We start from the raw sequence: 25,984 nt of genomic DNA on the forward strand, positions 1-25,984 counted from the left end.
TTCCGCTTCATCACACACCAAGAAGCAATGGAGGAGCCAAAGAAACAGCCCAGGGATTAAGAGCCACTTGTTTTTAGAGACCTGGCTTTAGTTCCCAGCACCCATATGGAGGTTCAGTGTGAACTCCAGTTCTAAGGGATCTGATGCCCTCTTCTGGCTTCCTTGAGCACCAAGCATACATGCAGAAAAAGTAGCCAGAGACATGGAAAAAATGTAATATTTAAAAAAGCAACAAAGCAAGCTCATAAGATTTTCCTACTTATAACTTGTTCATATCAAGTATTGTCACAGTGACAAACTTAATACCAAAGACTATAAAATATTATACTTTAGCTTTAAATGTTAAAGTTTTATGTTAATAGTGAAGGACTCTATAGCAAATTGGAATTTTCTGTTTTAATAGAAGATACTTATAGAAATAAAAAAAATTTTTTTTTTTTTGAGACAGGGTTTCTCTGTGTAGCCTTGGCTTTCCTGGGCTTGCTTTGTAGACCTCACAGCAATCCGCCTATGTCTGCCTCCCTGAGTGCTGGGATTAAAGGCGTTCTCCACCACGCCTGGCTGGAAAAAATCATACAGTAATATCTCAAAAGTATGAAATTACAAATCTTATCCAGTAAGGATTTTTACCCTATGAATAACTAAATAATTGGCTTGTATCTATTCTATTTGAAAATATAAATGGTAGCTTAGTGTTGCTTCTGCGAAGAGACAGGCTTAAGAAAAAAAAACAAAAAATAGCTTTCAAAAAGAAGTTTCCTTTGTAACAAAGAAAGTATGATTATATAATTATATCTAATTATATTATTACTTCATAATAATAATAACATTATTTCAAAATAATATAACTAGAATATCAGGAATTCCTCAACCCTCTAATTAATCACAGGAACAAAGTTACATACTTCCTGTAATATCACATAAGGCAGATGAGCAGACATACCTTCTAAATAAGAAATACCTATACTCTATAAATAAACTTGGTAAAAAACATTTTAAAGGACATTAAGCTTACAGATAAAGAAATACTGAAAACCAAAGAATAAGCTACATAACATAACAATTGAAGCAATCAGAAAAATCTAGATTGTGGACAATTACTATATAACCTAATTCTGTCAACAGAAAATGTGCTAGGAAAAGAAAGAGGGAACTTCTATACTAAATTAAATACTTTAGTAATATAGCAGTTGATATTAGCCTGGGTAACACCGTAAGACTTGCTTTTGACAACAGAAAGTTAATCTGTGTGAGTGAGGGGCCTGGAGACATGGTTAGGCTACTGAGAGCACGACTGCTCCTGTAGAAGACAAGAATTGAGGTTTAGCACCCACGTGGAGGCTCACAACTGTCTCTAACGCCAGTTCCAGAGGATCTGATGTCCTTTCCAGCCTCTTCAGACACTACACACATGTCCTACACAGATATACATGCAGGCAAAACACCACTTACATAAAATAAAAATAATAAAATCTTTAAAAAGTTAATTTTTGGTATGATGTCACTGTTTTTGTTTTCTACAAATTCCTTACTTTTTGGTGATTTATATTCTAATGTTTGGTTGTTGAAATCCCAAGGCCATAAGGAGGAAACAGGAATAATGAAATAAGGTCAGCAACAAGTCTGTCTTTCTTATTTAGTTGTTTGCTTGTTTGTTTACCCCCACCTCCCAAAATAAGCTTTTTCTCTGTGTAGCAGGTCTCCAACTCCTAGAGAGCTGTCTGCCTCTGCCTCCCAAGGGATGAGATTAAAGGCATGTACTATCACGCCCATCAAGTTTGTATTTATTTATTTATTACAACTTAATGACTTAATCCCCACTGTAGCCTCCTCTCTCTTCTCCTCTCAGTCCCATCTTCCCTCCCTCTCCCCCTATGTCCCTCCCCTAGTCCACTGATAGGGGAGGTCCTCCTCCCCTTCTATTTGACCCTAGCCTATCCAGGTCTCATCGGGACTGGCTTTATCATCTTCCTCTGTGGTCTGGCAAGGCTGTACGCCCCAGGGGGAGGTGATCAAAGAGCTGGCCACTGAGGTCATGTCAGAGACAGCCCCTGCTCCTCTGACTAGGAGACTCACTCGGAGACTGAGCTGCCTATGGTCTACATCTGAGCAGGAGGCCTAATTGAACTAAGAAACCCTCCACATACCAGGCAACTGCTCTATCACTGAGCAGCCCAAAATTATGTTCAGTATTCCCGAACCTGAAAGACAGTCAGGGGGTTTGGTTCAATCATTCACTTAAGAATATTTACGGGTCTGGAGAGACGGCTCAGTAGTTAAGAACACTGACTCCTGGGCATATGCCCAAAAGATGCCCCACCATTCAATAAGGACATTTGCTCACCTATGTTCATAGCAGCTTTATTTGTAATAGCCAGAATCTGGAAACAACCTAGATGTTCCTCAACGAAGGAATGGATACAGAAATTGTGGTACATCTACACAATGGAATACTACCCAGCTATTAAAAACAAGGAAATCATGAAACTTGCAGGCAAATGGGTGGAACTAGAAAAGATCATCCCAAGTGAGGTATCCCAGAAGCAGAAAGACAGGCATGGTGCATACTCACTTATAAGCAGATATTAGCCATATAATATAGGACAGCCATCTACAGACCTAAAGAAGCTAAACAACAAGGAGGACCCTAGGGAAGATGCTTCAATCTTATTCAGAATGGCAAACAGGATAGACATTAGAAGTAGTGGAAGAGAGGAAACCAGATGAGAGCCTACAATAGAGGGTCCTCTGAAAGGATTCACCCAACACGGGATCAAACCAAATACTTAGACTCATGGGCAAACTTTGGGCAGAGTGCAGTGAGTCTTACAAGGAAGAAAGGGGTGGAAATAGAGGGACATGGAGGGGACGAGATCTGAGCCCAGGAGGTCCTGCAGAGACTGATGTATCAAAGGAGGACCACGTATGGAGAGGACCTAGACTCCCTGCTTAGATGTGGCCAACTGGCAGCTCAGTCTCCATGTAATCTCTGAGTGACGGGAGCAAGGGCTGCATCTATCACGAACTCACTTGACTGCTCTTTGATCACTCGCTCCTGATGATACAGCCTTACTGGGCCACCGAGAAGAGGATCCTGATGAGACTTAACAAGCTATGGGCAGGTGGCAATAGTGGAGAATGACCCCTTCCAGTGGACTAAGGGAAGGGGATGGGAGAAGAGGGAGGGAGGGTGAGACTGGGAGTAGTTGAGAGAGGGGGCTTCAATTGGGATATATAATGAATAAATTGTGAAAAAAAATAAAGGTAAAAATAAAAAGAGAAGACTGTCTGCTCTCCCAAAGGTCCTGAGTTCAATTCCCAACAACCACATGGTAGCTGGCTCACAACCATCTGTACTGGAATCTGATGCTGTCTTCTGACATGCAGGTGTACATGCAGATAGAGCACTCATATACAGTAAGTAAATACTTACATACATACATATATACATCTTTTAAAAACACAGAATATTTGAAAAAGAGCTTAAACACTATTAAGAACACATTACAAATGTTATTTATTTATACTAACATTTAACATTACAGTAAAGATTAAATTTTAGTTTACCTTTTTATTCAATCTCTGGTTTTCTTTTTCAATCTTTAGGATTCTGGAAGTGCTGCCTTCTGCAGAGTCCATAGTACTCCGAAGCTCTTCTACAGTTTTCGTTAAACTCTGGTTTTCCATCTCCAACTTTAATAACTTGCTTGATGTTAACTCATTTACCTCATGCCCCAAAGATTTCTGTGGTGCTGTAATATTGAAAACTTTCACTAGAAAAACTATTGTTACTTGTTGTTTTTTTTTTTTTGAGACAGGGTTTCTCTGTATAGCCTTGGCTGTCCTGGACTCACTTTGTAGACCAGGCTGACCTTAAACTTATAGAGATCTGCCTGCCTCGGCCTCCCTGAGTGCTGGGATTACAGGCTTGTGCCACCTCGAAAGGCTCTATTATTACTTTTTAATATTAAAAATATTGACTTCTAATGTACCAAGACACCTGATCTTTAACTTTATAAAAAATTAAGTTATCTGAGATAGATACAATTAAAAAACTAAGTGAAACAAAGTTAAGTCTTGAGCTTCTAACATACACAATTTAGACTCAATAGACTAGAGTTCTAGTTCCATGAGCAATTACTTGATAACTGCCATGTTGATGAATGATAGGTTATTTGATAAATTACAACTATTGTCCTCCAATTTTACAAGATCATTTTAACTCAAAATAAAAAGCATATCTTCAATTTCTGAAATAACTTCAAATAGTAAAAGGAAGCTGAAGAATCCTTATAAATGGTCTGAAGATCATAATATACTGCTCATATTCTTCTGAAAAATGAAGTCACTACTTAGCTTAGGAACAGAAATCAAGGTCTGGTCTATTTTGTCATGATAAAGCATCTTTAACATAACACTTATTTTTAGTTTCCCAATATTTTTATTGATCCTTTGTGGATTTCACATCATACACTCTTATCACATTTACTTCCCAGTCCTTCCCTGTCCTCCCCTCAACCCGTTACCTGCCCTGCAACAAACAAACAAAAAACAAAACAAAAGTTCAATTAGTGTATATATCACTGAGTGTGATTAAACTCTTAGTGGCCTGTCCCCAAGATGAAGCTGAGCCCCTCCCCTCCCACATCCCTGCTGGCTTCCCTCTACTGTGGAAAGCAGCAAACCAATATCTTATCACAGTTCTTAACAGTTCTCTCTGGCAGCTTCTTGTCCAGGCTGTTACTATTTTTTTGAGGTGGGAGTTGGGGTGGAGGTAGGAGTTGTCACTACAGTCTTCCACGCCCCTCTTTCTCAGCTGTGCATCTGCAGCCATCAATATCACTGCAAAAGTATATGCCCCTATCACATTTAAATATTGATCAAAACTGGGTATAGTAAATAATCGTATTATTCAAAGAAGGAAAGAAAGAATAGTATTTGTTTTAGATTAACACATTGGTACTTTTTATTGCAAATTTACTAGATCCAGATTTTAAAGTCCTACTAGATCCTCAAATTGATGGGTTAGTCTACAATACTTTTATTTTCTCAAAAATATTATTTACTGTGGTCATGGTGGCACACATTGCTAATTGCAGCACTTGATAAGTAAAAGCAATATGGTCAAGAATTTCAAGGATATACTCACTGAACTTGGCCAGCCTGACTAGCCTGGGCTTTATGAGGCCCTGACTCAAAGAAACAATATGACTTGAATTTAACTGTAAACTTACAGGATACATTGTTCAAAATGGTAAGTGTGAAAGGTTAAGAAATACTTCAGGAAATATATCACCTTTTACATTTTGGCTGAAAAAATTTTAAGTGAATAATCCGAGGGTTTATCTCAGGGTTAATCTCTGAAATATTTAAGAGATCTATTATATCATCATTCTGCAAATCCTGCTTTGTCTTATAAATTGTTATGTTACTCCTCTCCCCCAACGTGCACTTGTTGGGCGGATACTCTATCAAGAGCTGTACCTCTAGCCCTACGGCACTGTTGGGCGGATACTCTATCAAGAGCTGTACCTCTAGCCCTACGGCACTGTTGGGCGGATACTCTATCTAAAGAGCTGTACCTCTAGCCCTACGGCACTTTTGGGCGGATACTCTATCAAGAGCTGTACCTCTAGCCTACGGCACTGTTGGGCGGATACTCTATCAAGAGCTGTACCTCTAGCCCTACGGCACTGTTGCGGCAAAGACCTAATGACAAGGTTCTAAAGGGTGCTATGTGGTCGGAGTAAAGAGCGTATGGACCCATACAATAACTCTCACTTAATGGCGACCATAGTTCTCAGAAACCAATGAATGTGCTCCAGCTCCTGTAATAGTAATCCGAAATTTAACCCAGCAGCTACACTCAAGTTTTACAAAACTCAAGTTTTGCTTTAGACTAAGCAAGACTGCTCACTATACACTTCTAAAAAGCCAGACATTGTCTTTTGTATAATAATTTAATTTACATACTAAATAAAGCTATAACTGAATTATGTGATACAATGTTAAACGGAAAAGAGTGGAGAATCCAGGTTTTTAAAAAGCTCCTTTTCAAAAAAAAAAAAGCTCCTTTTCCTAGAACAAGTTAAAATAGAGTTTTAAGATACAGAATAGTGAGAAAAAGAGAAAAATAAGGAAAAAAAGATATAGAATAGTACTGGATGTGGTGGCACATGCCTTTAGTTCCAGGACTCAGGGAGGCAGAGGCAGGAGTATCTCTGTGAGTTCGAGGCCAGCCTGGTCTACAAAGCAAGTCCAGAACAGCCAAGGCGACACAGAAAAACCCTGTCTCAAAAAAAAATAAAATAAAATATATATATATATATATTACACAAAAGTAAAAATCAGAATCCAAAAAGGAAACACAAGATATTACTCTGTGAGATAATAATTTTGGAGATCACTGGTTGCCTTGTGGGAACGTATATATGGAAATAATATATGAAAAAATATAAACATAACTTCATTTATTAACCTACTTAAATGAAACAAAATTGAGACTACCTTCAGCAAGTTCACTAGTTCTGGATATCTGTTCCAGCTCCCAGCCAAGGTGTAATGACTCATCCATACTTTGTTTCTGTGCCATTTCCAAAGTCATATTTTCTTCCATTAATTCTTCAATCTTCTTTCTATCCATATCTCGCTCCTTTTCAATTATACAGAGTGGGGAAAGAAAGCTAAGATTAAATAGTGTAATTTCCACCCATTACCCATTTATTTTTACGTGTTTTAAACCGAGGTTTTTAGTTCCTTAACATTTTCATATTGAAGGCAATACTTAGTTATTGTAATCACCACTGATGATTACTGATCAGGTATTAATACCCTTTTAAAATGAGTTTATAAAATATTTAGGCCATTGTGAATTCTGCACAACATGGTTTTAGATTGTTTTCACTCCTCCCAAGTCTCCTCTTCATCACCCACACATCCAAATCTGTGTCCTGCTTTTTGTTTTTTGGCCAATCACGTTCAATTTGTGCTGCCTATATATTCTTGAATATGTGGTCTTTTAAAATAATCTTTAAGAACAAAATGAAAATGTTCCTTCACACTCACTACATTATTTTAGTCATCTAACAAAATAATTACGGCCACTGCTAAATTTTACCAGATCGTTGTAGTATTTTTGCATTAAAAAATGCTTATAACATAGATTTACTGTTTTTAAAGGCAAAAATTAATAATAATATCCATCTATAACTAAAAAAATATTTAGCTTTCTCATCTATGTTAAAGCCTTATTAAAGATTCTAGCCATCCTTGTCATTATAGGGAATTTAGCTGAATCATGGAATTCTTCCTTAGAAACTAGGAAAATTGGTTCCATAAAACTTACCATTTCCATATCATGCAATTTAGCTTTTAGTTGCAAGTTCTCTTTTTCTAATTCATGCAATTTGTCAGAACGAGCTCGAGTTCCTTCTAGTTGATCTTCCAACATGGTTTTTGTTTCTAATAAAACTTGATTATCTTCTTTTAATTCCTATAAACATTTCAAATAGGCTTTTAAAAACAAATTAGAAATGTGCTAATATATTTTTTAAAGCTTACAAGATAAATTTCGTTATCACAAATAAACACATTATGGCGCTCCTATCAATATTCTCATGCAAGAGTACAGCTACTCAGTACTATACAATTGATTTTGGGGGGGTGCCTCTCTCACCTTCTACTCCTTGTTCCAGAGTGAAATATATTATGCATTTAAAGTATGTAAGCCTCTGTTACTTCACAGGGAACTGATAAAACACATTTAAATGGGTCACAGGATTAAAAGATTAAAAAAAAAAACTCCATAGAATTAATACTTACGTTGACTGAAATAGACCTAAAATTTACCTCTAAAAAGGAATAACTTGAAAGTGACTTGTTTTAGGCTTTCATAATAAAAAGCCAAAACAAAACTCTCATAAACGATGAGACAGGACTCTGCCAATTTAATTTATAATTAGTCTGAGGCAGAGTCTTCTTAGATAGCCAGTAAGCCCAGGCTGTCTAGAAACTTGTGATCCTTCCTGCCTCTACCTCTCATTGTGCTGGGAGCCTACATGACCTGCTGCAATCTTTCAGATTCCTTTCTTTCTTTTTTCTTCTTTTCTTGAGAGTGTCTTTCTATGTAGCCTGGCTGGTCTAGAATTCACTATGTACACCGGGCTGGCCTTAAACTCACAGAATTCACCTGCTTCTGCTTCTACAGTGCAGAAGGCATTAGAGGCATTCACCTCTGCGTCTTTTCAAATTTTCTTGTCTAGGAACTAGAACACAGGTCCTTGTGCATGTGTAGCAAGATATCCAACTGAGCTTTATCCTGAGTATGCATGATAAATGTCAAATAAATAATTTAAGAAAATCCTTTTATATAATTTGGAATCACAACTGTCATCTTGCTAAATAATGTCTGCTGTTTATAAAGTCTAGAGAAAATATATTGTTCTGTCGGGTTTTGAGACAGAATTTCACTACAGATTTGAGAATGCTCTCAAAACAGTGACCTTAACACAGAGCCCCCTGAACTGGGGTTACAGGTTACCATGCTTTAAAACAATTGTATTCATGACAGATATAATAGGAATATTATATATGACTACATCTCTTTATATTTTATCTTAGAAACTTGCAGTTTCATTTACTAGTAAAGTTGAGGCTAAATGTTCTATTTTCTCATGTTCAAGTTATTTATTTATGTGTTTGTTTGTGTATGTGTATGGGCATATTCTATAGCACCAACAAGGAGCTCAGAGGACAATCTGAAGTGGCTGGTTCCTGGTTTTCATCATGTAGGTCCTAGGAATCAAATTCTAGTCATGAGGCTTGGTAGCAGGTGTCTTTAACCCACCAAAGCATCTGACTTACTCTTTCCTGGATTTTTTTTTTTTCACACCACATACTCTTCTCACCCTTATACTGAAACTTAACAAAATTTCTTATGCTTACTGGAAATAAGGAAGTTAACAGAAATGAGGAAAAGATGTCAGGACTGTCAAACTGAAACATAAAAGTTTTTTTTTCCTGTTTAATTTGTATACACGTACCCTTTCATGATCTCAACATCCTAATGTCAATAAAATAAAAATCAGAAAAAATACTTTCCATTCTTTCTGGGGGCAAGTTTGAAATGACTTTTAGATATAAGAACTTTGGCTGTAAGATGCACTCTTCAAAAGTCTTCCATGGCTACAATCCTAAATGGATACAGGGTTGAAGAGCTCTAAAGGACTCATTAAGCTTCATAATGTGTGAAGATATTTAAAATAAATAACTCAAAGAATTTAATGTTACCTCTAGATTCAATTCCTCTTCTTTATAAAATGCATTTTGAAAATTTTGACACTTTAAGAAAAACTATGAGTAACTATGCAACATACCTCAACTCTTGCCTTATAAAATTCAATATCATGTAGTCTCTCTTTGTATCTGCTGAGTTCACTTTCCAGCTTATCAACCCTAATTGCCTTCTCTCGAAGTGCATCCAATTCATCTCGGTACATTCTAGCAGATCGAGCATCCGAAAGCAAATTCATGTTCTAAATATAAATAAAAATAATGCCTTGAATATGAACGTTCCCGTTTAACCATTGTTTGTTCAAACAACTTCATTAACTTAACAAAAAAAATAAATCATGTATTTTAAAGGAGATTGTATGGTATATAAATAATAACTGTTTTTTGAAAGCTGAGGACATACTAAACCTTTTTCTTGAACCAAAAATAAAAGGGTTATAAATATGTTTATATACAATTTTTACATAATGTTCTCCATTAGCAATTTTAAAAAACATTGCAAATTAAGTTAACTACAATATTTATTCACAATTAAATTTACGTTTAAAAGTTAACTTTAGAAATGGCTAAGAACCTGTTTTGATTCCTACCACCAACATGGTGGCTAAAAACCTTGTATAACTCCAGTTCCAGGGGACCTGCCACCTTCTTCTGGCCTCTGGGCACACTGCACTCACACGGTACGTGGGCATACACGCAGGCAAAACACCCAGGCACACAAAAGTAGTAACTTTTAAAAAAGTTTAGCTTTAAAATACAAGATGATAAATATGCAGAAGAGCTAAGTGATATAATTAAAGTTAATCACTATTTTAGAGAAATGTTTTTATTTACATGTGACCTACCACACACACCAGACACAAAGACATACACACATACACACAGGTACAGACACACACACTCACAAACACACATGCATACACTCCACACACACACATACACAAACATACACACAGACACCTCTGTTAATAAAAAGTGGAATAAGAGCCAGAGCACATTAAAAATAAAAATTATCACTCATTCATCCGAATGGTCTTGAGTTTATGATCTTGCATATAGTTTCTGACATTCAACATGGCAGGCTAAGATAGTTAAGGGAAAGACAGAAATACCCAGCCTTACTCCAGTCCTTGGCATTTATGGCTTGGATACCCAAATGAAAAACAAGCCAGTGATTAAAAGAAGTGAATTCTTTTTTTAAAAAAATGATTTATTTTCACGTTATTTGCATTGGTGTTTTGCCTGTATGTATGTCAAATACCCTGAAAATGGAGTTACAGACAGTTGTTAGTGGCCATGTGGATACTGGCCATTGAACCTGGGTCCTTCAGAAGAGCAGCCAGTGCTCTTAACCACTGAGTCATCTCTCCAGCCCCAAAAGAACTGAATTCTTAAAAAGAGAAAGGAAGGAAGGAAGGAAGGAAGGAAAGAAGAAAGGAAGGAAGACAGTAAAAACTGCTGTTATTGGTCTGTAACATTAACATACATTAATTATAAATTAATTATGTATTATAAATGTATTATATTATATTATTGTATTATATTGTATTATTACATAATAATACAATGTAATAATTATATATTGTATTGCATATTGTATTATATTATAAATGTATTATAAATTAATTATAAAATAATAGACTTTACTATAATATTTTGGTTTTTTTATTTGTTTGTATTTTGAGACAGAATTTTTCTCTGTGTAGCTCTGGCCATCCTGGAAATCACAGAAATCAGCCTGCCTCTGCCTCCCCAGGTACTGGGATTAAAGGCTTGTACCATCATTGCTGAGCATGCTATGACATTTTAATACATGCATATTTTTGGCTCAAGATGAAAAAAATCCCAATACATAAAAACATTTTGGCATACACAACCTAGTATAATCACTATGGGAGAGCTCAGACCCATAAACAGTTCAACTGACAGTATACAGAGGCGCTCACATAACTCGGCAAAACAAGACTTGGAAATTGTCCCAGTTCAAAATGACTACTTTGAAACTTGGAGAAGTTTGAATAGTGGGACCTTGAATTCTAGCTTTGGCTCTGCATTTTAATAAAGGCACCAAAAATCACCTGATTTTACACAAATATATGAGGTAACTGGGGCTTAAAGTACTGAGGTCACAGTTATAAATTACAGGCAAAAGAAAATCAATTTTCAACTACTTCAGGCTCCAATCGAAAAAGTATAGGCAAAAACCTCTTGTTGCAGCCTCTTCAATTCCATTTCTATTTGCTCAAGTTCTTGTTTACAGTCCAGTAACTGTTCAGTCTTCTCTTCCCTTAAAAGCAAGAAGATATTTATTAAAGAATAACGTACTACTTAGAGAATCTGTAATCACAACATATTGATACAAACAGGTGAGAGCTGCAGATGGCTCAGCATCCCATGGCATAAACAGTTTAATTCATAAAAGTTAATTATCTATCTAATCAGAAATTATATTTTTACTCTATAAATCAAAACAAATCATATTATCTGGGTTTACCCATAAAAAGCATATAATAGTCAATACAAAGCATATCTTAATTATTTATTTTATAGTTTCCATTAGATATAAAGCAACCTAGACTTTTTTTTTTTAAATCAAGATTTTTGCAGGTAATCCACTTCAGGAAATATCTGTCCCCATTAAAACAAAAGAAAGCCTTCTTACAGACCATCTTAAGACAGATATGAAAGAAGACATTTTTAAAGATATTATATGGAATTTAATGAAATGCTCATTACTGAAAATACTTGCTGCACGCATCTGGATTCTTCACTTACTTAAAAATTATCCACTTAATTTTCAAATCATTACATATGAAACCAATTTTTGTCAATCTTCTCCAGGTTGTTTGAATTTTTAATATAGTCCAAGGCCAAGTAAATTCTATTTGAAAATTAAATTCTAATATAATGCAAAATGTTAAATGAATTCACAGCCATCACTGTAATTCTAATTGCACGCTTCATCTAAAGACTAAAGAAGATTGGACTAAATTATATGGGAAGAACTGGTGTTCACTGTTTGGGCTTTCCATTAGCTGCCAGTCAGACTAATAACAGCAATCTCTTCCCTGATTTTCCTGGCGCAGCTGTTTATAGAATACCCTGGGCGTGTCCACTTCAATAGACACATAATAATGCAGACATCCACAAATGAAAGCTCTATTTTTTGTTTTCAAATTTTCCTACAGACTATTTAATGCTTTTTCTACCTTGCATATCCAATTCACTTTTAAGTTACTTAAATAATCAATAAACAAATGTAATTACTAAACTGTGTATTTAAATTTAAAAACATACATTCTAAAGCTCAATTTCCAAGAAAACGAATTTAAAAAAGAGAAAAGCCATAAATCAAAAATACTTTGTTCTCTTTAAAAAACAAAATTCAAAATCTTCAGCAAAGATGGTCATGCTTTTACTTGTGCTTCACCCAAGACTAAATATGTGAAATTTATACTGGATTTTCTGCAATAAGCTTTGATAACTAAGTAAGTAAAATTTTATCAGTGCTAATAAATTCTGAATATTTTACTAAGTAGATGACTGGCATTTCAATGACTTAATGTAGATGATACATATAAAATTATTTTTGTAATATTTTATGCCAACAATTCAGTCTTTGAAAACAACCTTGTCATTATTCCTATTATTATTGACACAGGGTTTCACATAGCCTAAGCTAAGCTCTGACTTACTTTGTGTCTGAGGATGCCCATGAATGATGTATTCTCCTGCTTATATTTCTTGAGTATTGGGATTATAGGCTAATTTTTCTCATTTTGACAAACACTGATAAAAAACCTGACTTAGGTTAACAACAGAGGGCACATGGGCTGTTGTCAAACTTAACCTACGGCTCAGGTTATCTCTGTGAACACATTATCTCAATGAATGTTGAGAAGCAAAGACTTACAATTCCTGCCGAAGTCTTCGGATCTTAGCCTTGGCGTCAGCCAGCTCTACCGAGAGATGCTGTCTACTTTCTGTTCTCTTCATGCCCGGGGAACCACAGGGTGACTGTGCAGATGAAGAGGCATGGGGTAGAAAATGAAGCCCATCTCGCTCTTCAGAGAGTTCTACAATAGTCTGAGAATTAAAGGGGTCAACAGAATCAGTTTTAGGGTTCTAAACATCAGTAACCTACACACAGCAGTCCTAATCAACTTTGCCAGGTGTGGTGGTGCAAACCCTTTATCCCAGCACTTGGGAGACAGAAACAGTTTCAGGTAGATCAATTTGAGTTTGAGACTAGCCTGGTCTACCTAGTGAGTTATGGGTCAGCCAGGGCTACATGGTGAGTCCCTATCTCCAAAATAAACAAGATAACAACAGTAACAAAAACATCATTTTAACTTTGTCAAATTGGCTGTCATTTTAAGTTTTATTCAACAGTTCATGTATGAGTTACTTCACAAATAACATTAAAATACATTAATGCTTTTTTTTCTCTCCCCATATTTTTTCATATAAATCAGTTATGACAAAATAATTAGATAACAACTGTTGGAATGGCATAAAAGACATGTCGACACAGGAAAGAAAACCAGAGAATGATTTGTCTAGCTATCCAATTATGACAGCCAGTGGCACAAGTGGTTATTTAATAAAAATTTAAACAGCTCAAAATTCAGTTCTTTAGTCACATGAGCTGCTTTAAGTCTTTAGTTGTTATGATACTGGACAGTCTGGGAACATGATCTTGACATCACTGCTGAATTAGACAATATTGTTTTACAACTTTGTAATCTTAGTGAAAGCAAACAGCAGACCATAAGACCTTGTCAGAGGTGTGTTAATCTCTTTTTTTCTGAAGGGCAGATGACTGAGGCACGAAGATTACATGCTTACACAACTAGGTAACAGTAACGCTGAGACTACACACTAGCTGTTCATTTTGTACCTTGTGTTCCCTGTTCTATATTACTTCTCATCTCAAAAGCTTTTCCTTTTTCCAGACCCTCAGTGGGGCACAGATCTTTTCATTTTCCTAAATCTCTACTTTATGCAGTAAGTACGTAGCCAATCTATATTTTGTACAACCATGTTGCTCCATTCTTCTAATTTTTCTTTTCTTTTCTGGTAAATTATTTTATTCTAAACCATTTGTTTGTTTTACTTTAAACTTTCTCAGGCAAATGGACCTGTGTTGCAAAGCCATTTTAACTGTCCACCCAGATAGATTGGGTGGCATTACTACTTTGAGACCATTACATAGCTAACTTCCCTAATTTTTACTTAATTTTTTTAAACATTTGTTCATTTAATTTTATGTGTTTTGCTTGAACGTATGTGTACCATATGCATGCCTAGTGCCCATGGAAGTCAGAACATGGCATTGGATCCTTGGAGCTTGGATTTATGGATGGTGTGAACCACCATATGGGTGATGAGATTCAAAACAGAGTCTTCCACAAGAGCAACAAGTCCTCTTGAATACTGAGCCATTTCTCTAACTCCATTGTTTTGTTTTGTTGTGACCATCCACCAGAATTCATTTCTTCATCCTTGGGAAGTATTTCAGCATCTCAGCCTTCCCGTTTGCAGCCACCACTTTCATGAACTTGAGAGAGCACCAATCCAGTCCTCTGTCTCTCTATAGCTCCACATCCTGGGCTTAGTCAACAGAGTCAAGTCTCTTTAGTGAAGAAACCAGCTCTTTTGTAGTATGCTTCTTTTACTATCACTGCTCTTACGTGATGATGCCTACCCTTGAATGAATCTTTTTATCACTCAATTGCCTCCTTTGGCCAATGTAAGAGATTATTTTTTAACTACTGTAGAGTTCTTACTCGGTCTGAAACTACAGTCAGCCTTCTTAAGTGTACTTTTACATGTTTAATTTTAAACTTTCATTTTTATTGTCTGACAGTGACTTACACTTTCATCTCATCCAACACTATGATTTTCAATAAAGGTCTACCTACTTTAGACTAAAGAAACTGAGGCCTATACAGACTAATGTAAACCAAGGTCATACAACCAATGATGGGTGCAATATCAACTAAATTTCAAGTTGATGTATGCATTTTAAATGTGTTTTGTATAAATACTGACATAAATTTGCTTTTTATACATTTTCACAAAATATAATTCATGTCTGACTATAGCCATTTTTTTTCTGGTTTTCTTCTTTGTTTGTATTCAGGCAGGGTTTTATGTAGGCCAGGTTGGTCTGAAACTTGGTCTGTAGTCAAGGCTGGCTTTGAACTCCTGAACTTCCTGCTTCTAACTCTGTAGCTCTGAGATTACCGGTGTATACCATCATGTCTAACTTCTAGGTTCCAGTTCTAAAGTGACAGAACTTGAAGACAAAAACAAAGTATTACTTGGTACTAGATCTTACGACCTGTTTTCACTGAAGCTCTCCATACTATGCAGTGATCCTTTTACTTAATTATATTTTGGGGCAAACTGCCCCAGAAAAACTTTGTAAATTATTTCCTTTCCTCTGTTTATGCTTCAAACAGAAAACTGCTGTTATTGCTTCTCAACAAATTACTCTTCTCTAACTAATCACCTAGTTAGCTGCTTCATTATTACACATTTTCCACTAAAAACATTCCTCATTTTGGTATTTTCAGTATCGTTCTTATATTTTCCTCCTTGTTCTTCAAAGGTATGCACACAGCTTCTTCTATAAAAAAAAGACACAAAATTCCTTCCCTGTTACTTTTGAAGGTAAATGACACGCGACTGTCCTCCCACCCAGAAGCATCTCAAGTCCCTTGTCTTTTTGGACAATGCCATTATCCTCCATAGTGGACGAATGCTCTAAGAGTGGGCAAAGGTTCTACAGAGTCAACTTCTTTTGTTCATTTTTCTGTTGTCTTCATTATCTTTAATTTTGTTAACATTTCCTGATTTTAGTTACAATACCTAGGAGATAATATTTAACAAACATTTGATTCCTACACAAACATCTTCAACCTTAGATACATACTAACTTGCAGATCAACCTGGGGTACATGAGATCTTTTATAATAATTTTAAAGAACAAGACTAAAAGGGTTGTTTGGTACTGACTCCCTAAGTGCCTGTGACTTCCCCAACCAACGTAGGATCAGATGGGGAATACAACCAAGAAATTTGGTAAATTCTTGGGTTTCATGGCAATGAGTTTTCCACTTACATCAACTATATATCCAGTTTCACACTTCTGCACTATTGCCAAAGTAATGGCAGTGACTTGAAAAATACACAGGAATAAAATCAGAATAATAATAAAAGAAAGAAAAAAACTAACTATAATTTGCTTTTTTAGAAATCGGAGGCTGTTTTATTTCCTTTCTAATTGCTGTGTTACTCACAAATACACATACAAACACAATAATAACAACAACAAAAGAAAGGCAGAGTAGTTTCACATCAGCAAACTAAACGAAGTGTGGATGGAATAAGACAGAAAAACTCCTGTGTTTATACGGCACAGACTTTTTCTTGTCACCGCTCCCTAAGTAATGTACAGCATAACAACTATCTGTGTATTCTTTACATAATAATCATTATTATAGGTAATTAAAAGATGATTTAACACATACAAGATATTTGTAGGATTATATGTGAACACCATACCTTTTGTTTGTTTGTTTTTGTTTTTTGAGACAGGGTTTCTTTGTGTAGCTTTGGCTTTCCTGGAACTATCCTTGTAGACCAAGCTGGCCTTGAACTCACAGAGGTCTGCCTCCTCTGCTTCCTGCATGCTTGCACCCTATGCCTGGTATACCTTTTCTTTTTTCTTTTTTTTTTTCCACGAGAGACTTTGAGGATTCATGGTTGTAGTTTCTTTTTCATTCTTTTCTTTCTTTCTTTCTTTCTTTCTTTCTTTCTTTCTTTCTTTCTTTCTCTTTTTTTTTCTCTTTCTCTCCTTCCTTCTTTTCTATTTAAGCTTTTTAAGATAGGGTTTCTCTGTGTATCCCTGGCTGTCCTGGAACACATTTTTTAGATCAAGCTAGCCCTGAACTCAGAGATCTGCTTTTTTGGGCCTCCTGAGTGCTAAGATAGATTTTAGTATCTTAAGAAGGTCCTACAGCCAACATACCTCACAGATACCAAAGGATGACTATCGTTTATTACCTAATCCTAAGAAACAGGGAATCAATTCTGGAAAGTTACTTTTTTAAAGAAAGCAAACTTCCATTATAAATTGAAAGAAGCTTACTACCTCTGAATGTTCATCTCTCTCATCTATCAGTCTTCTTAGATGTGATGCCATATTTTTTAAGAGTGGTTCTATATCTTCTGGAGATATATCTGTCACCTCCATCCATTGCAGATCAAACACATTTTCCTGATTATGAGTTACCTTCAGAGAGACAACAAAATTAAAAAAAGAATGGTTAGTATTTATATATTGATTTCATTTTAGTACAACATTAGCTTTACTACAAAAGCAGATAAAGTTAATGATGACAAACTGAATATTTTAACTAAATTAAAACAAATTTTCATCTGGATTTTTAAGTTAACTAAGAAAAGATGGTATATGGAATATTTTAAACATTACCAATTTTTGCAATTTTAAAATTCTCCCCCAACATACAAAATTTAATATATAACCTAATTCTAGAAAACAATATAAGATTTATGGCTTATGAAACTGGCAGCTGTTAAAATTAATTTTGATAAATTACATTAATATCAATAATTTGACACAGTAAAAAAATCTGACACAGTATATTTTGACTCAGATTTGTTTTTATATGAATGCTCAATAAAAATGATCATCCATTTAAGAGAAAATAAAGACTAAGCTTTTTATTTTTACCCCCATCATTCATTCTGTGCTACCTAATAAAGACACAAACTTCATTCCTCAACATTCTCATAACCTCACAGACAAAAGTGAGAATAAATGCATAGTGAGCACTGTGCCATATATACAATAAATCACTTATAAAATTATCTATCTCTAAAAATTAATATAAAAGATTAATTTATATTTGATCTTTAATTGTTCTTATTTATCCTGTAACTAAGTACTTGGGGAGATAATATTAAAAAACACACTGTAAACTGCATAAAAAGTGCATTAATGTAAAAAAAGGTAGTTACCTCTTGAATATGTGCGGCAACTGCTGCTTTTGTATCAAAATCTAAACCTTGAATCTTTTCAATAAATTCTTCCTTTTTCTGACACTGAAATAAATGGGGGGAAGGGAGAGAACCATTCAGACTCTGTATTGTCCTTACAATGCTACATATGTATGTACACACACACATATATGTATGCAACAAGCTTTATGATATCTGAACAGCACAGTGAGGGTTTTGTTTTACATTTAAACAGCCTCTCAGATATAGTTACCTAATAAAGATACAACGATTTTGAAACATTTAAGAGCCAGGAACAGAAATCTACACTATTTTATGCTGGAAAGTTCTAAAGTAGAAACATATTACACAACGCATCTGAGGTCAGGATATTATTATGCTAACTTTACAAACAGAGAAGTAAAGAATCAAGAACTTGTTTCAGAGAGAACAAGTTACTTGCCAAAAACCACAGTGAGTCAGTGGCAGGATTCGGAATATTGCCAAAAGGCTCAGTCAGTCCCTGACTGTCACCAAACAACACTGCCTTTCTTCTCAGGGGGAAAAAATTAGGCAAGTTTTACTTCAAGCTTACAATTTATTCTCTCATATTCATCCTATCAATATTAATAAAATAAACTAACTTTGATGATCCAGGTCAACATTTATAATGTAATACAATAAATACTTGGTTTGTTTCTACTATAATAAAGTAACAAGGGTAAAATTTAACACTGTGTATAAATACACATGAAACCAAATAGGAATGAGGCAGCAATTCCTTACTGTCCACTGTTAAAAAGTTTATTTCAACTAAAAACATAAAATGTAAACCTAATCTTTTCCCAATAAAGATTAAATAACAACAAATATCACCTCGACTTCTGTCTACATCTCTTATATTGCAATTCAACTGCTAATACAAGTGTATTCTTGCAGCTACCAAATGAGAGGTGCATACAAAATAGACAGCATTGCCTTGTGCCCAGCTAAGGCTCATCTCCCAGGCCAATTACAGAGCCAGAGAAGACAATAAGACCTCAAGAATAAAAACTAGTTCTTTGATCATTAAGAAACTTACAAAGCTCTGATTCAAGCTAGTTAAGTTTCTAATGCTCTATTTCTTCATTATACAATCTTTTGAACATACTCCCTACTTTCACCCAGAGTTCTACATCCCAGTAAAAATTAAACTATTGCTATGACATAAAAATGTTTAAAAGTAAATTACCCAGGAAAGCACAATTCCTAGTTTTGAGTAGGAATCGAAGAGTTTTGAGGGAATGAAATAGAGATCAATAGGCTTTAAAACACTAATCTTTTTTGAACTGGTAAATATTAATCAGGCCTTGTAAGAACAACTGTTGAGGCTCTAAGATCAACAACCAATAAATGGGACTTCATGAAACTGAAACTTCTGTAAAGCAAAAAACACTGTCATCAGAACAAAACGACAACCTACAGACGGGAAAAAGATCTTCACCAACCCTACATCTGACAGAGGGCTAATATCCAGAATATATAATGAACACAAGAAGTTAAACACCAACAGACCAAGTAATCTAATTAAAAAATGGGGTACACAGAAGCAGCAAGACACACAGGGTATATACTCACTCATAAGTGGATATTAGACATATAATATAGGATAAATATACTAAAATCTCTACACTTAAAAAAGCTAATCAGGAAGGAAGACTCTGGCTAAGATGCCCAATCCCTATTCAGAAAGGCAAAAAGGATGGACATCGGAGGAGGGAGAAAACAGGGAACAGGACAGGAGCCTACCACAGAAGGCCTCTGAAAGGCTCTACCCTGCATGGTATCAAGGCAGATGTGGAAACTTATAGCAAACTTTGGGCAGAGTGCAGGGAATCTTATGAAAGAAGTGGGAGATAGTAAGACCTGGAGAGGACAGGAGCTCCACAATGACAGCGACAGATCCTAAAAGTCTGGGCACAGGGGTCTTTTCTGAAACTGATACTCCAGCCAAGGACCCACTCATGGAGATGACCTGGAACTCCTGCACGGAGGTAGCCTATGGCAGTTCAGTATCCAAGTGGCCTCCATAGTAATCTCAACAGAGACCATCTCTGACATGAATGGATTGGCCTGCTCTTTGATCACCTCCTCCTGAGGAGGGAGCAGCCTTACCAGGCCACCAAAGAAGACAATGCAGGCACTCCTGATGAGACCTGATAGACTAGGAGCTGAGGGAAGGGGAGGAGGACCTCCCTTATCAGTGGACTGGGAGAAGGACATGGATGGGGAAGAGGGAGGATGGGACTGGGAGAGGATGAGGGAGGGAGGTACAGGGGAGATACAAACTGAATAGACTGTAATTAATAAAAATAATTTTTAAAAAATGGGGGTACAGAGCTAAACAGAGAATTCTGAGTAGAGGAATAATCAAATGGCAGAGAAACACTTAAAGAAATGCTCAAAGTCTTTCGTCATCAGGGAAATGCAAATCAAAATGACCCTGAGACTCCACCTTACACCCAATCAGAATGGCTAAGATCAAAAATTCAAGGGATGACGTACGCTGGAGAAGATGTGGAAAAAGGGGAACCCTCCTCCATTGCTGGCTGGTGGCAATGTAACTTTGTACAACCACTTTGGAAATTGATCTGGCGCTTTCTCAGACAATTAGGAATAGTGCTATTCAAAATCCAACTATACCACTCCTGGGTATATATCTGAAAGACGGTAAACCATACAGCAAGGATATTTGCTCAACTATGTTCATAGCAATGTTATTCATAAGAGCCAGAATCTGGAAACAACTAGATGTCCCTCAACTGAAGAATGGATACAGAAATTATGGTACGTTTACACAATGGAATACTACTCAACTATTAAAAACAAGGTAATCATGAAATCTGCAGGCAAACGGTGGGAACCAGAAAAGATCATCCTGAGTAAGGTAACTCAGAAGCAGAAAGACACACATGGTATATACTTACTTATAAGTGGATATTAGGCATATAATATAGGATAAACATACTAAAATCCATATTCCTAAACAAGCTAAACAACAAAGAGGACCCTATGGAGGAGGCTGAAACCTCACCCAGAAGGGCCAACAGAAGTAGGGGAAGACAAGGAACAGGACAGGAGCCTTCCACAGGGGGCCTCTTAAACACTCTACCCACTAGGGTATTGAAACAGACCCTGAGACTCACAGCCAAACTTTGGGTAGAGTGCAGGAAACCTTATGGAAGAAGAGGGAGATAGAAAGACCTAGAGGGGACAGGAATTGCACAAGGAAAACAACGGAGCCAAAAACCTAAGCCCAGGGGAGCCTGCAGAGACAGATACTCCAACCAAGGACCTTGCATGGAGAGGACCTACACCTCCTATTCAGAGGAAGCCCATAGTCTGTTCAGTTTCCAAGTGGATTCCCTAGTAAGGGAGGCAGGGGCTGTCCCTGTCATGAACTCATTGGCTGGCTTTTTCATCACCTCCCCGTGGGGGGTGCAGCCTTACCAGGCACAGAGGAAGGAAGATAATGCAGCCAGCCCTGATGAGACCTGATAGGTTAGGGTCAGATAGAAGGGGAGGAGGACCTCCCCTATCAGTGGACTAGGGAAGGGGTATAGGGAGAGAAGAGGGACTAGGAGAAGATGAGGGAGGGGGCTACAGCTGAGATACAAAGTGAATAAATTGTAATAAGTAAATAAATAAATATGTATTACCTTACAAACCTATCTTTCAGAGATATTGTAAATCTACTGTTGTAGAAAAATTTCACAGTTCATTGTTATTAAAGGTATTCACTTAAAAAATAACTGAGTATTATATAAAGAGAGCAATGATGTGTACTTCCATAAGGAAACAGATGATATTCCTTTTTAAAGGAGAAATAACAGAATTTTATACAAAAAAAATTAAAAATGAACAACTGTGAATTAACTTTCTGTGTATGCACAGCATATGTAAACTAGCTTTTCAGGAACAGTAATCCCAACTTCTTAATTTAACACTTCTATAATTACTGACTTATGAATAGTTCTTTAGCCAATCAGAACATAAAATGGTAGTTATTATGAATGGTAAAAATTAATATTCAGAGTACCCCAATTCAATAGTCTTATGGTTTTCTGGTATAGTTTAGAAAAGAAATATACATTCTCTTTTGTAAGCCCTGACAGTCACTGTTTCTTCACCAACACTACCTTGAGAAGCTCACCATTTATACAATTACTGTGTTATATTGATTAGTGTAACAATCAATATATAGTAGCTATAAATGAGTAAGGATAATGTTTTCAACTAAAGACCTGATACCCAAATTAGAATAGCAGCAGCAACATATTTATCTTAATATTTAATTGGTTGTTAAATAAACAATCACATATAATATATTAAAGAAATGCAGTGACTTAATTTATATACGAGCAGGGCACCCACAGTGGTTAGTTCCTCTTAGCTAGAAATATGTTAAGAAGAGGAAGATGGGGAAGCAGAGCCAGGCGCATCTCAGTAAGTTCGAGGCCAGCCTGGTCTACGAAGCGTGTCCAGCCAAGGCTACACACAGATACCTTGTCTCAAAGTGGGGAAGAAAAAGGAGGAAGATAGTGAGTTGGATTAGAACAGGAGACTGCTAGCTGATACAAGTGCACAGATAGATGGACAGGATGATAACTTCTAATGTCATATATAGTACAGCAGGACCATGGTGGACAACAGTTAACTGAGCATTTCAAAATAGCCAGTGCAGAGGAAGAACTAGGCTAACTGTACAGTGAAATAATTCATTCTTTAAAAAAGCAGTGGGCTTCAGAGATGGCACAATGGGTAAAGCACCTGCCATACAAGTGTGATACAGGAGCCCTGGGGTGTGGTAGTATGTACCAGAAACCTAGCGCTCTTACAAAGACTGGTGGCCTAGACAGAACTCCCAGAAACTAAAAAGAAAACAAAGCAGATAAAAAATAAACAACTAGAGATACTGTCTCAGCAAGGCTGTTGTCTCAATTCCACAAGTGTGTCACAGCACGTTCATGCGTTCATACAAACACATTCATGTACACATACACACAGAGTTTTTTTCTTTAATTAAATGGAAAACCTAGTATAGTAGATGTGGAAGTCAGGCCAGTATTCTTTAGCCTACTAGTAAATAGACCTAAATCTAAAGTGACTCTCAATTTGTTGTAGATACATAGACTCCTACTGTAATTACTAAAGCAGCACACTAAACTCACAAGTATCCAATCTCTAAAATAAATCTCTACCCAAACACTAATCTTATTTGAGAAAAACACTGTACGACAATCTACATGAAACATAGTACCTGGCAATCATTGCTACAAACATCTATAAAGGAGTGGTAAGACCAAAGAAAGTGTTTGCTGAGCATGCAGAAGGACCTGGGCTCAGATCCCCAGCACCCAGACAAAAAGCTCAGTGCATTTGCGTGGACCTGTAATTCCAATGCTGGGAGGCAGAGACAGGAGGATCCCTGGGACCTGCTGGCCAGCAAGTATAGCTGAATCAGAGTTCCAGGCTCAGTGAGACACCCTATCTTAACAAATGAGGTGACTGAAAAGTCACCTGATACTGACCTCTGGTCTTCACATGCCCACATTCATATACATGTACAGTCATGTACATACACAATCACCACTTCCCACAAATTCTCTAAGATTTATTTATTTTTATGTGAGAGAGTTTGCTTACATGTATGTCTGTGTACCATGGGTGTGCCTGCCAGAAGAGGATGTTAGATTCCATGAGAATGGAATTGCAGACAACTACGAGCTACCATGCTGGTGCCGAGATCAAACCTGGGTACTCGTGGAAGGTAAGCCAGTGCTCTGAACCCACTGCTCCAGCCCCAAATCCTCTCTTAACTGCTGATGCCACTTTTCTTTTCCTAAATCATAAACTTACACAAGCAAACCAAAACAAATGTATGGGAGATGTCTCTAAAGAAGTATAAAGATATCAGTCATTATTAAAGCTTTTTAAAACATAACATTATGCTCTAATTTTTTAAATAAAATAAATGTTCAACATAATTTCTTTATGAAGTGATATACTTATGTCTTTCAGAAAATGAAAGCCTTAAGAACAGTTTATAAGAATGAAAATATGAAGAAATATTTTAACTTACCTGAACTGCACAACCAAGTAAGAGTAAAAGCAACTTTTTAACTTCTTCTGTGCCTTGTTCTGAAATAAAAACACCAGTAAGTACAGCATTTAGCTTTGCTCAGCTCAGTCATACACTGGAACAATCAATTCTGCAGGCAATGTTCATTCACAACTTGATAAAAACATGAATTTCGTAAACAAAAATGGTGGAATTTAAACATGTGGCTTTTGTGTGTACAAAGTTGTGATAGCAGAAAGCAGCGCAAGGATATCTCTTTTAACAGTGCAGATAAATAAGTGTTAAGCTCAGTGTACTAACTGCAGCTGCTTCTTTCCCATAGACTGTACTACACCAGCCTTCTAGATTATGCCAAAGTAAAGGCATTCCAGAGTGGCTGCTAAAGGCTTTCTTCCTCCTTATTATTTTCTTACTAAAATACAAATATTAGAATTCATCTACCTATATAATTTAAATATACTTCTCACTGCACAGGTTCCTAAGGATATAAGGACCCTAAATTCATCATCACAGTTAATCTAATAAAATAAGCTGGTGTGGTAGTTCACACATGTAATCCCAGCATTTAGGAGACTTAAGTAGGAGAGCTCTACGAGCTAGCCTGGACTACACAATGAGCTCCAGGATAACCTGGAGCAATAGTGTGAGATCCTATTTCATAATAATAAATTTTAAGAAAATAAATAAATCTATGTAAAAAAAAACTGAATAAAAGTTATCAGTCCAGAACAAAACTGTAGAACAACTCTTGTCAGCAGCATTCAATTAAGATTGTCTTAAAATATTCAGCCACGGAGGAAGTAGGGGATTCAGCAATAGGCAGATGCCCAGGAGGGACCAGGACAGAAAACTCAGCAAGAAAAGCTACAAAATGGAAAGACCTCCTGAAGATCTTTGGTGCAGACAACAGGAAAGAAATCAAAAAGACCACACAGGACAGGGATCATAATTTGCTGATGCATGCGCAGAGGAACGGCCCTGAGACTGACTGGGTCATGAAAATGTCTCCAGCCAGGACTTCAGCTGTGCATGGCCAATCAACCACTGGCCACAACATCCTCAGGACTTATCATGCCGTTCTTTTAAATGGCATAGATAAAAATTTGTATTATTATTTGGTTCCTTACCTGCTCGAACACAGAGCAGAGAATCACCTTTAACTGCACTGTGCTCAGTGCACATATGAAAAATATATTACTACATATATTAATACAAGATGCATAATACCTTTGAAAGTTAAATATTTTGCAGAGCAAGAGGACGAGACACTAAAAAGGACAAGACAAGTAATTCAAGTGATCCATGCTCACAGATGGCCTCAATAACTGCTTCCTCAAAAATCTGCACCAGGGACAACTTCAAAACCACTATTTAGATTGTCCAGCATCACAGCTGTTCCAGTCAGGACTTCAGTTAAGCTCCGAGAGTTCTCTACATTCAGAGACTGGACAGCAAAAGTTATAGCTACCTTTCTTAAGACTTGACAACATCCCAATTTCCTTGCCTCCCCCAACCCCAAGGAAAACTATAAACCAAATCAGC

The 25,984-nt window shown here is 36.4% G+C and overlaps 1 protein-coding gene across 7 annotated transcripts in view; it reads right to left on the reverse strand.

Moving 5' to 3' along the window:
- Ccdc88a (coiled-coil domain containing 88A) overlaps positions 1 to 25,984 on the reverse strand; it is a 124,833-nt gene that overhangs the window by 51,205 nt on the left and 47,644 nt on the right. For all 7 annotated transcript variants that reach the window (XM_021651679.2, XM_021651681.2, XM_021651676.2 and 4 more), the window contains exons 5-13: positions 24,443 to 24,501; positions 18,343 to 18,426; positions 17,453 to 17,593; positions 13,205 to 13,377; positions 11,497 to 11,578; positions 9,375 to 9,533; positions 7,346 to 7,492; positions 6,508 to 6,652; positions 3,568 to 3,752 (exon numbers count right to left, since the gene is read on the reverse strand). In XM_021651679.2, coding sequence (XP_021507354.1) covers positions 3,568 to 3,752; positions 6,508 to 6,652; positions 7,346 to 7,492; positions 9,375 to 9,533; positions 11,497 to 11,578; positions 13,205 to 13,377; positions 17,453 to 17,593; positions 18,343 to 18,426; positions 24,443 to 24,501 — 1,175 coding nt within the window. The remainder of the gene's footprint in view (positions 1 to 3,567; positions 3,753 to 6,507; positions 6,653 to 7,345; positions 7,493 to 9,374; positions 9,534 to 11,496; positions 11,579 to 13,204; positions 13,378 to 17,452; positions 17,594 to 18,342; positions 18,427 to 24,442; positions 24,502 to 25,984) is intronic.

The sequence above is a fragment of the Meriones unguiculatus genome, chromosome 12 (genome assembly GCF_030254825.1).
Source record: "Meriones unguiculatus strain TT.TT164.6M chromosome 12, Bangor_MerUng_6.1, whole genome shotgun sequence".
NCBI lineage: Eukaryota > Metazoa > Chordata > Mammalia > Rodentia > Muridae > Meriones > Meriones unguiculatus.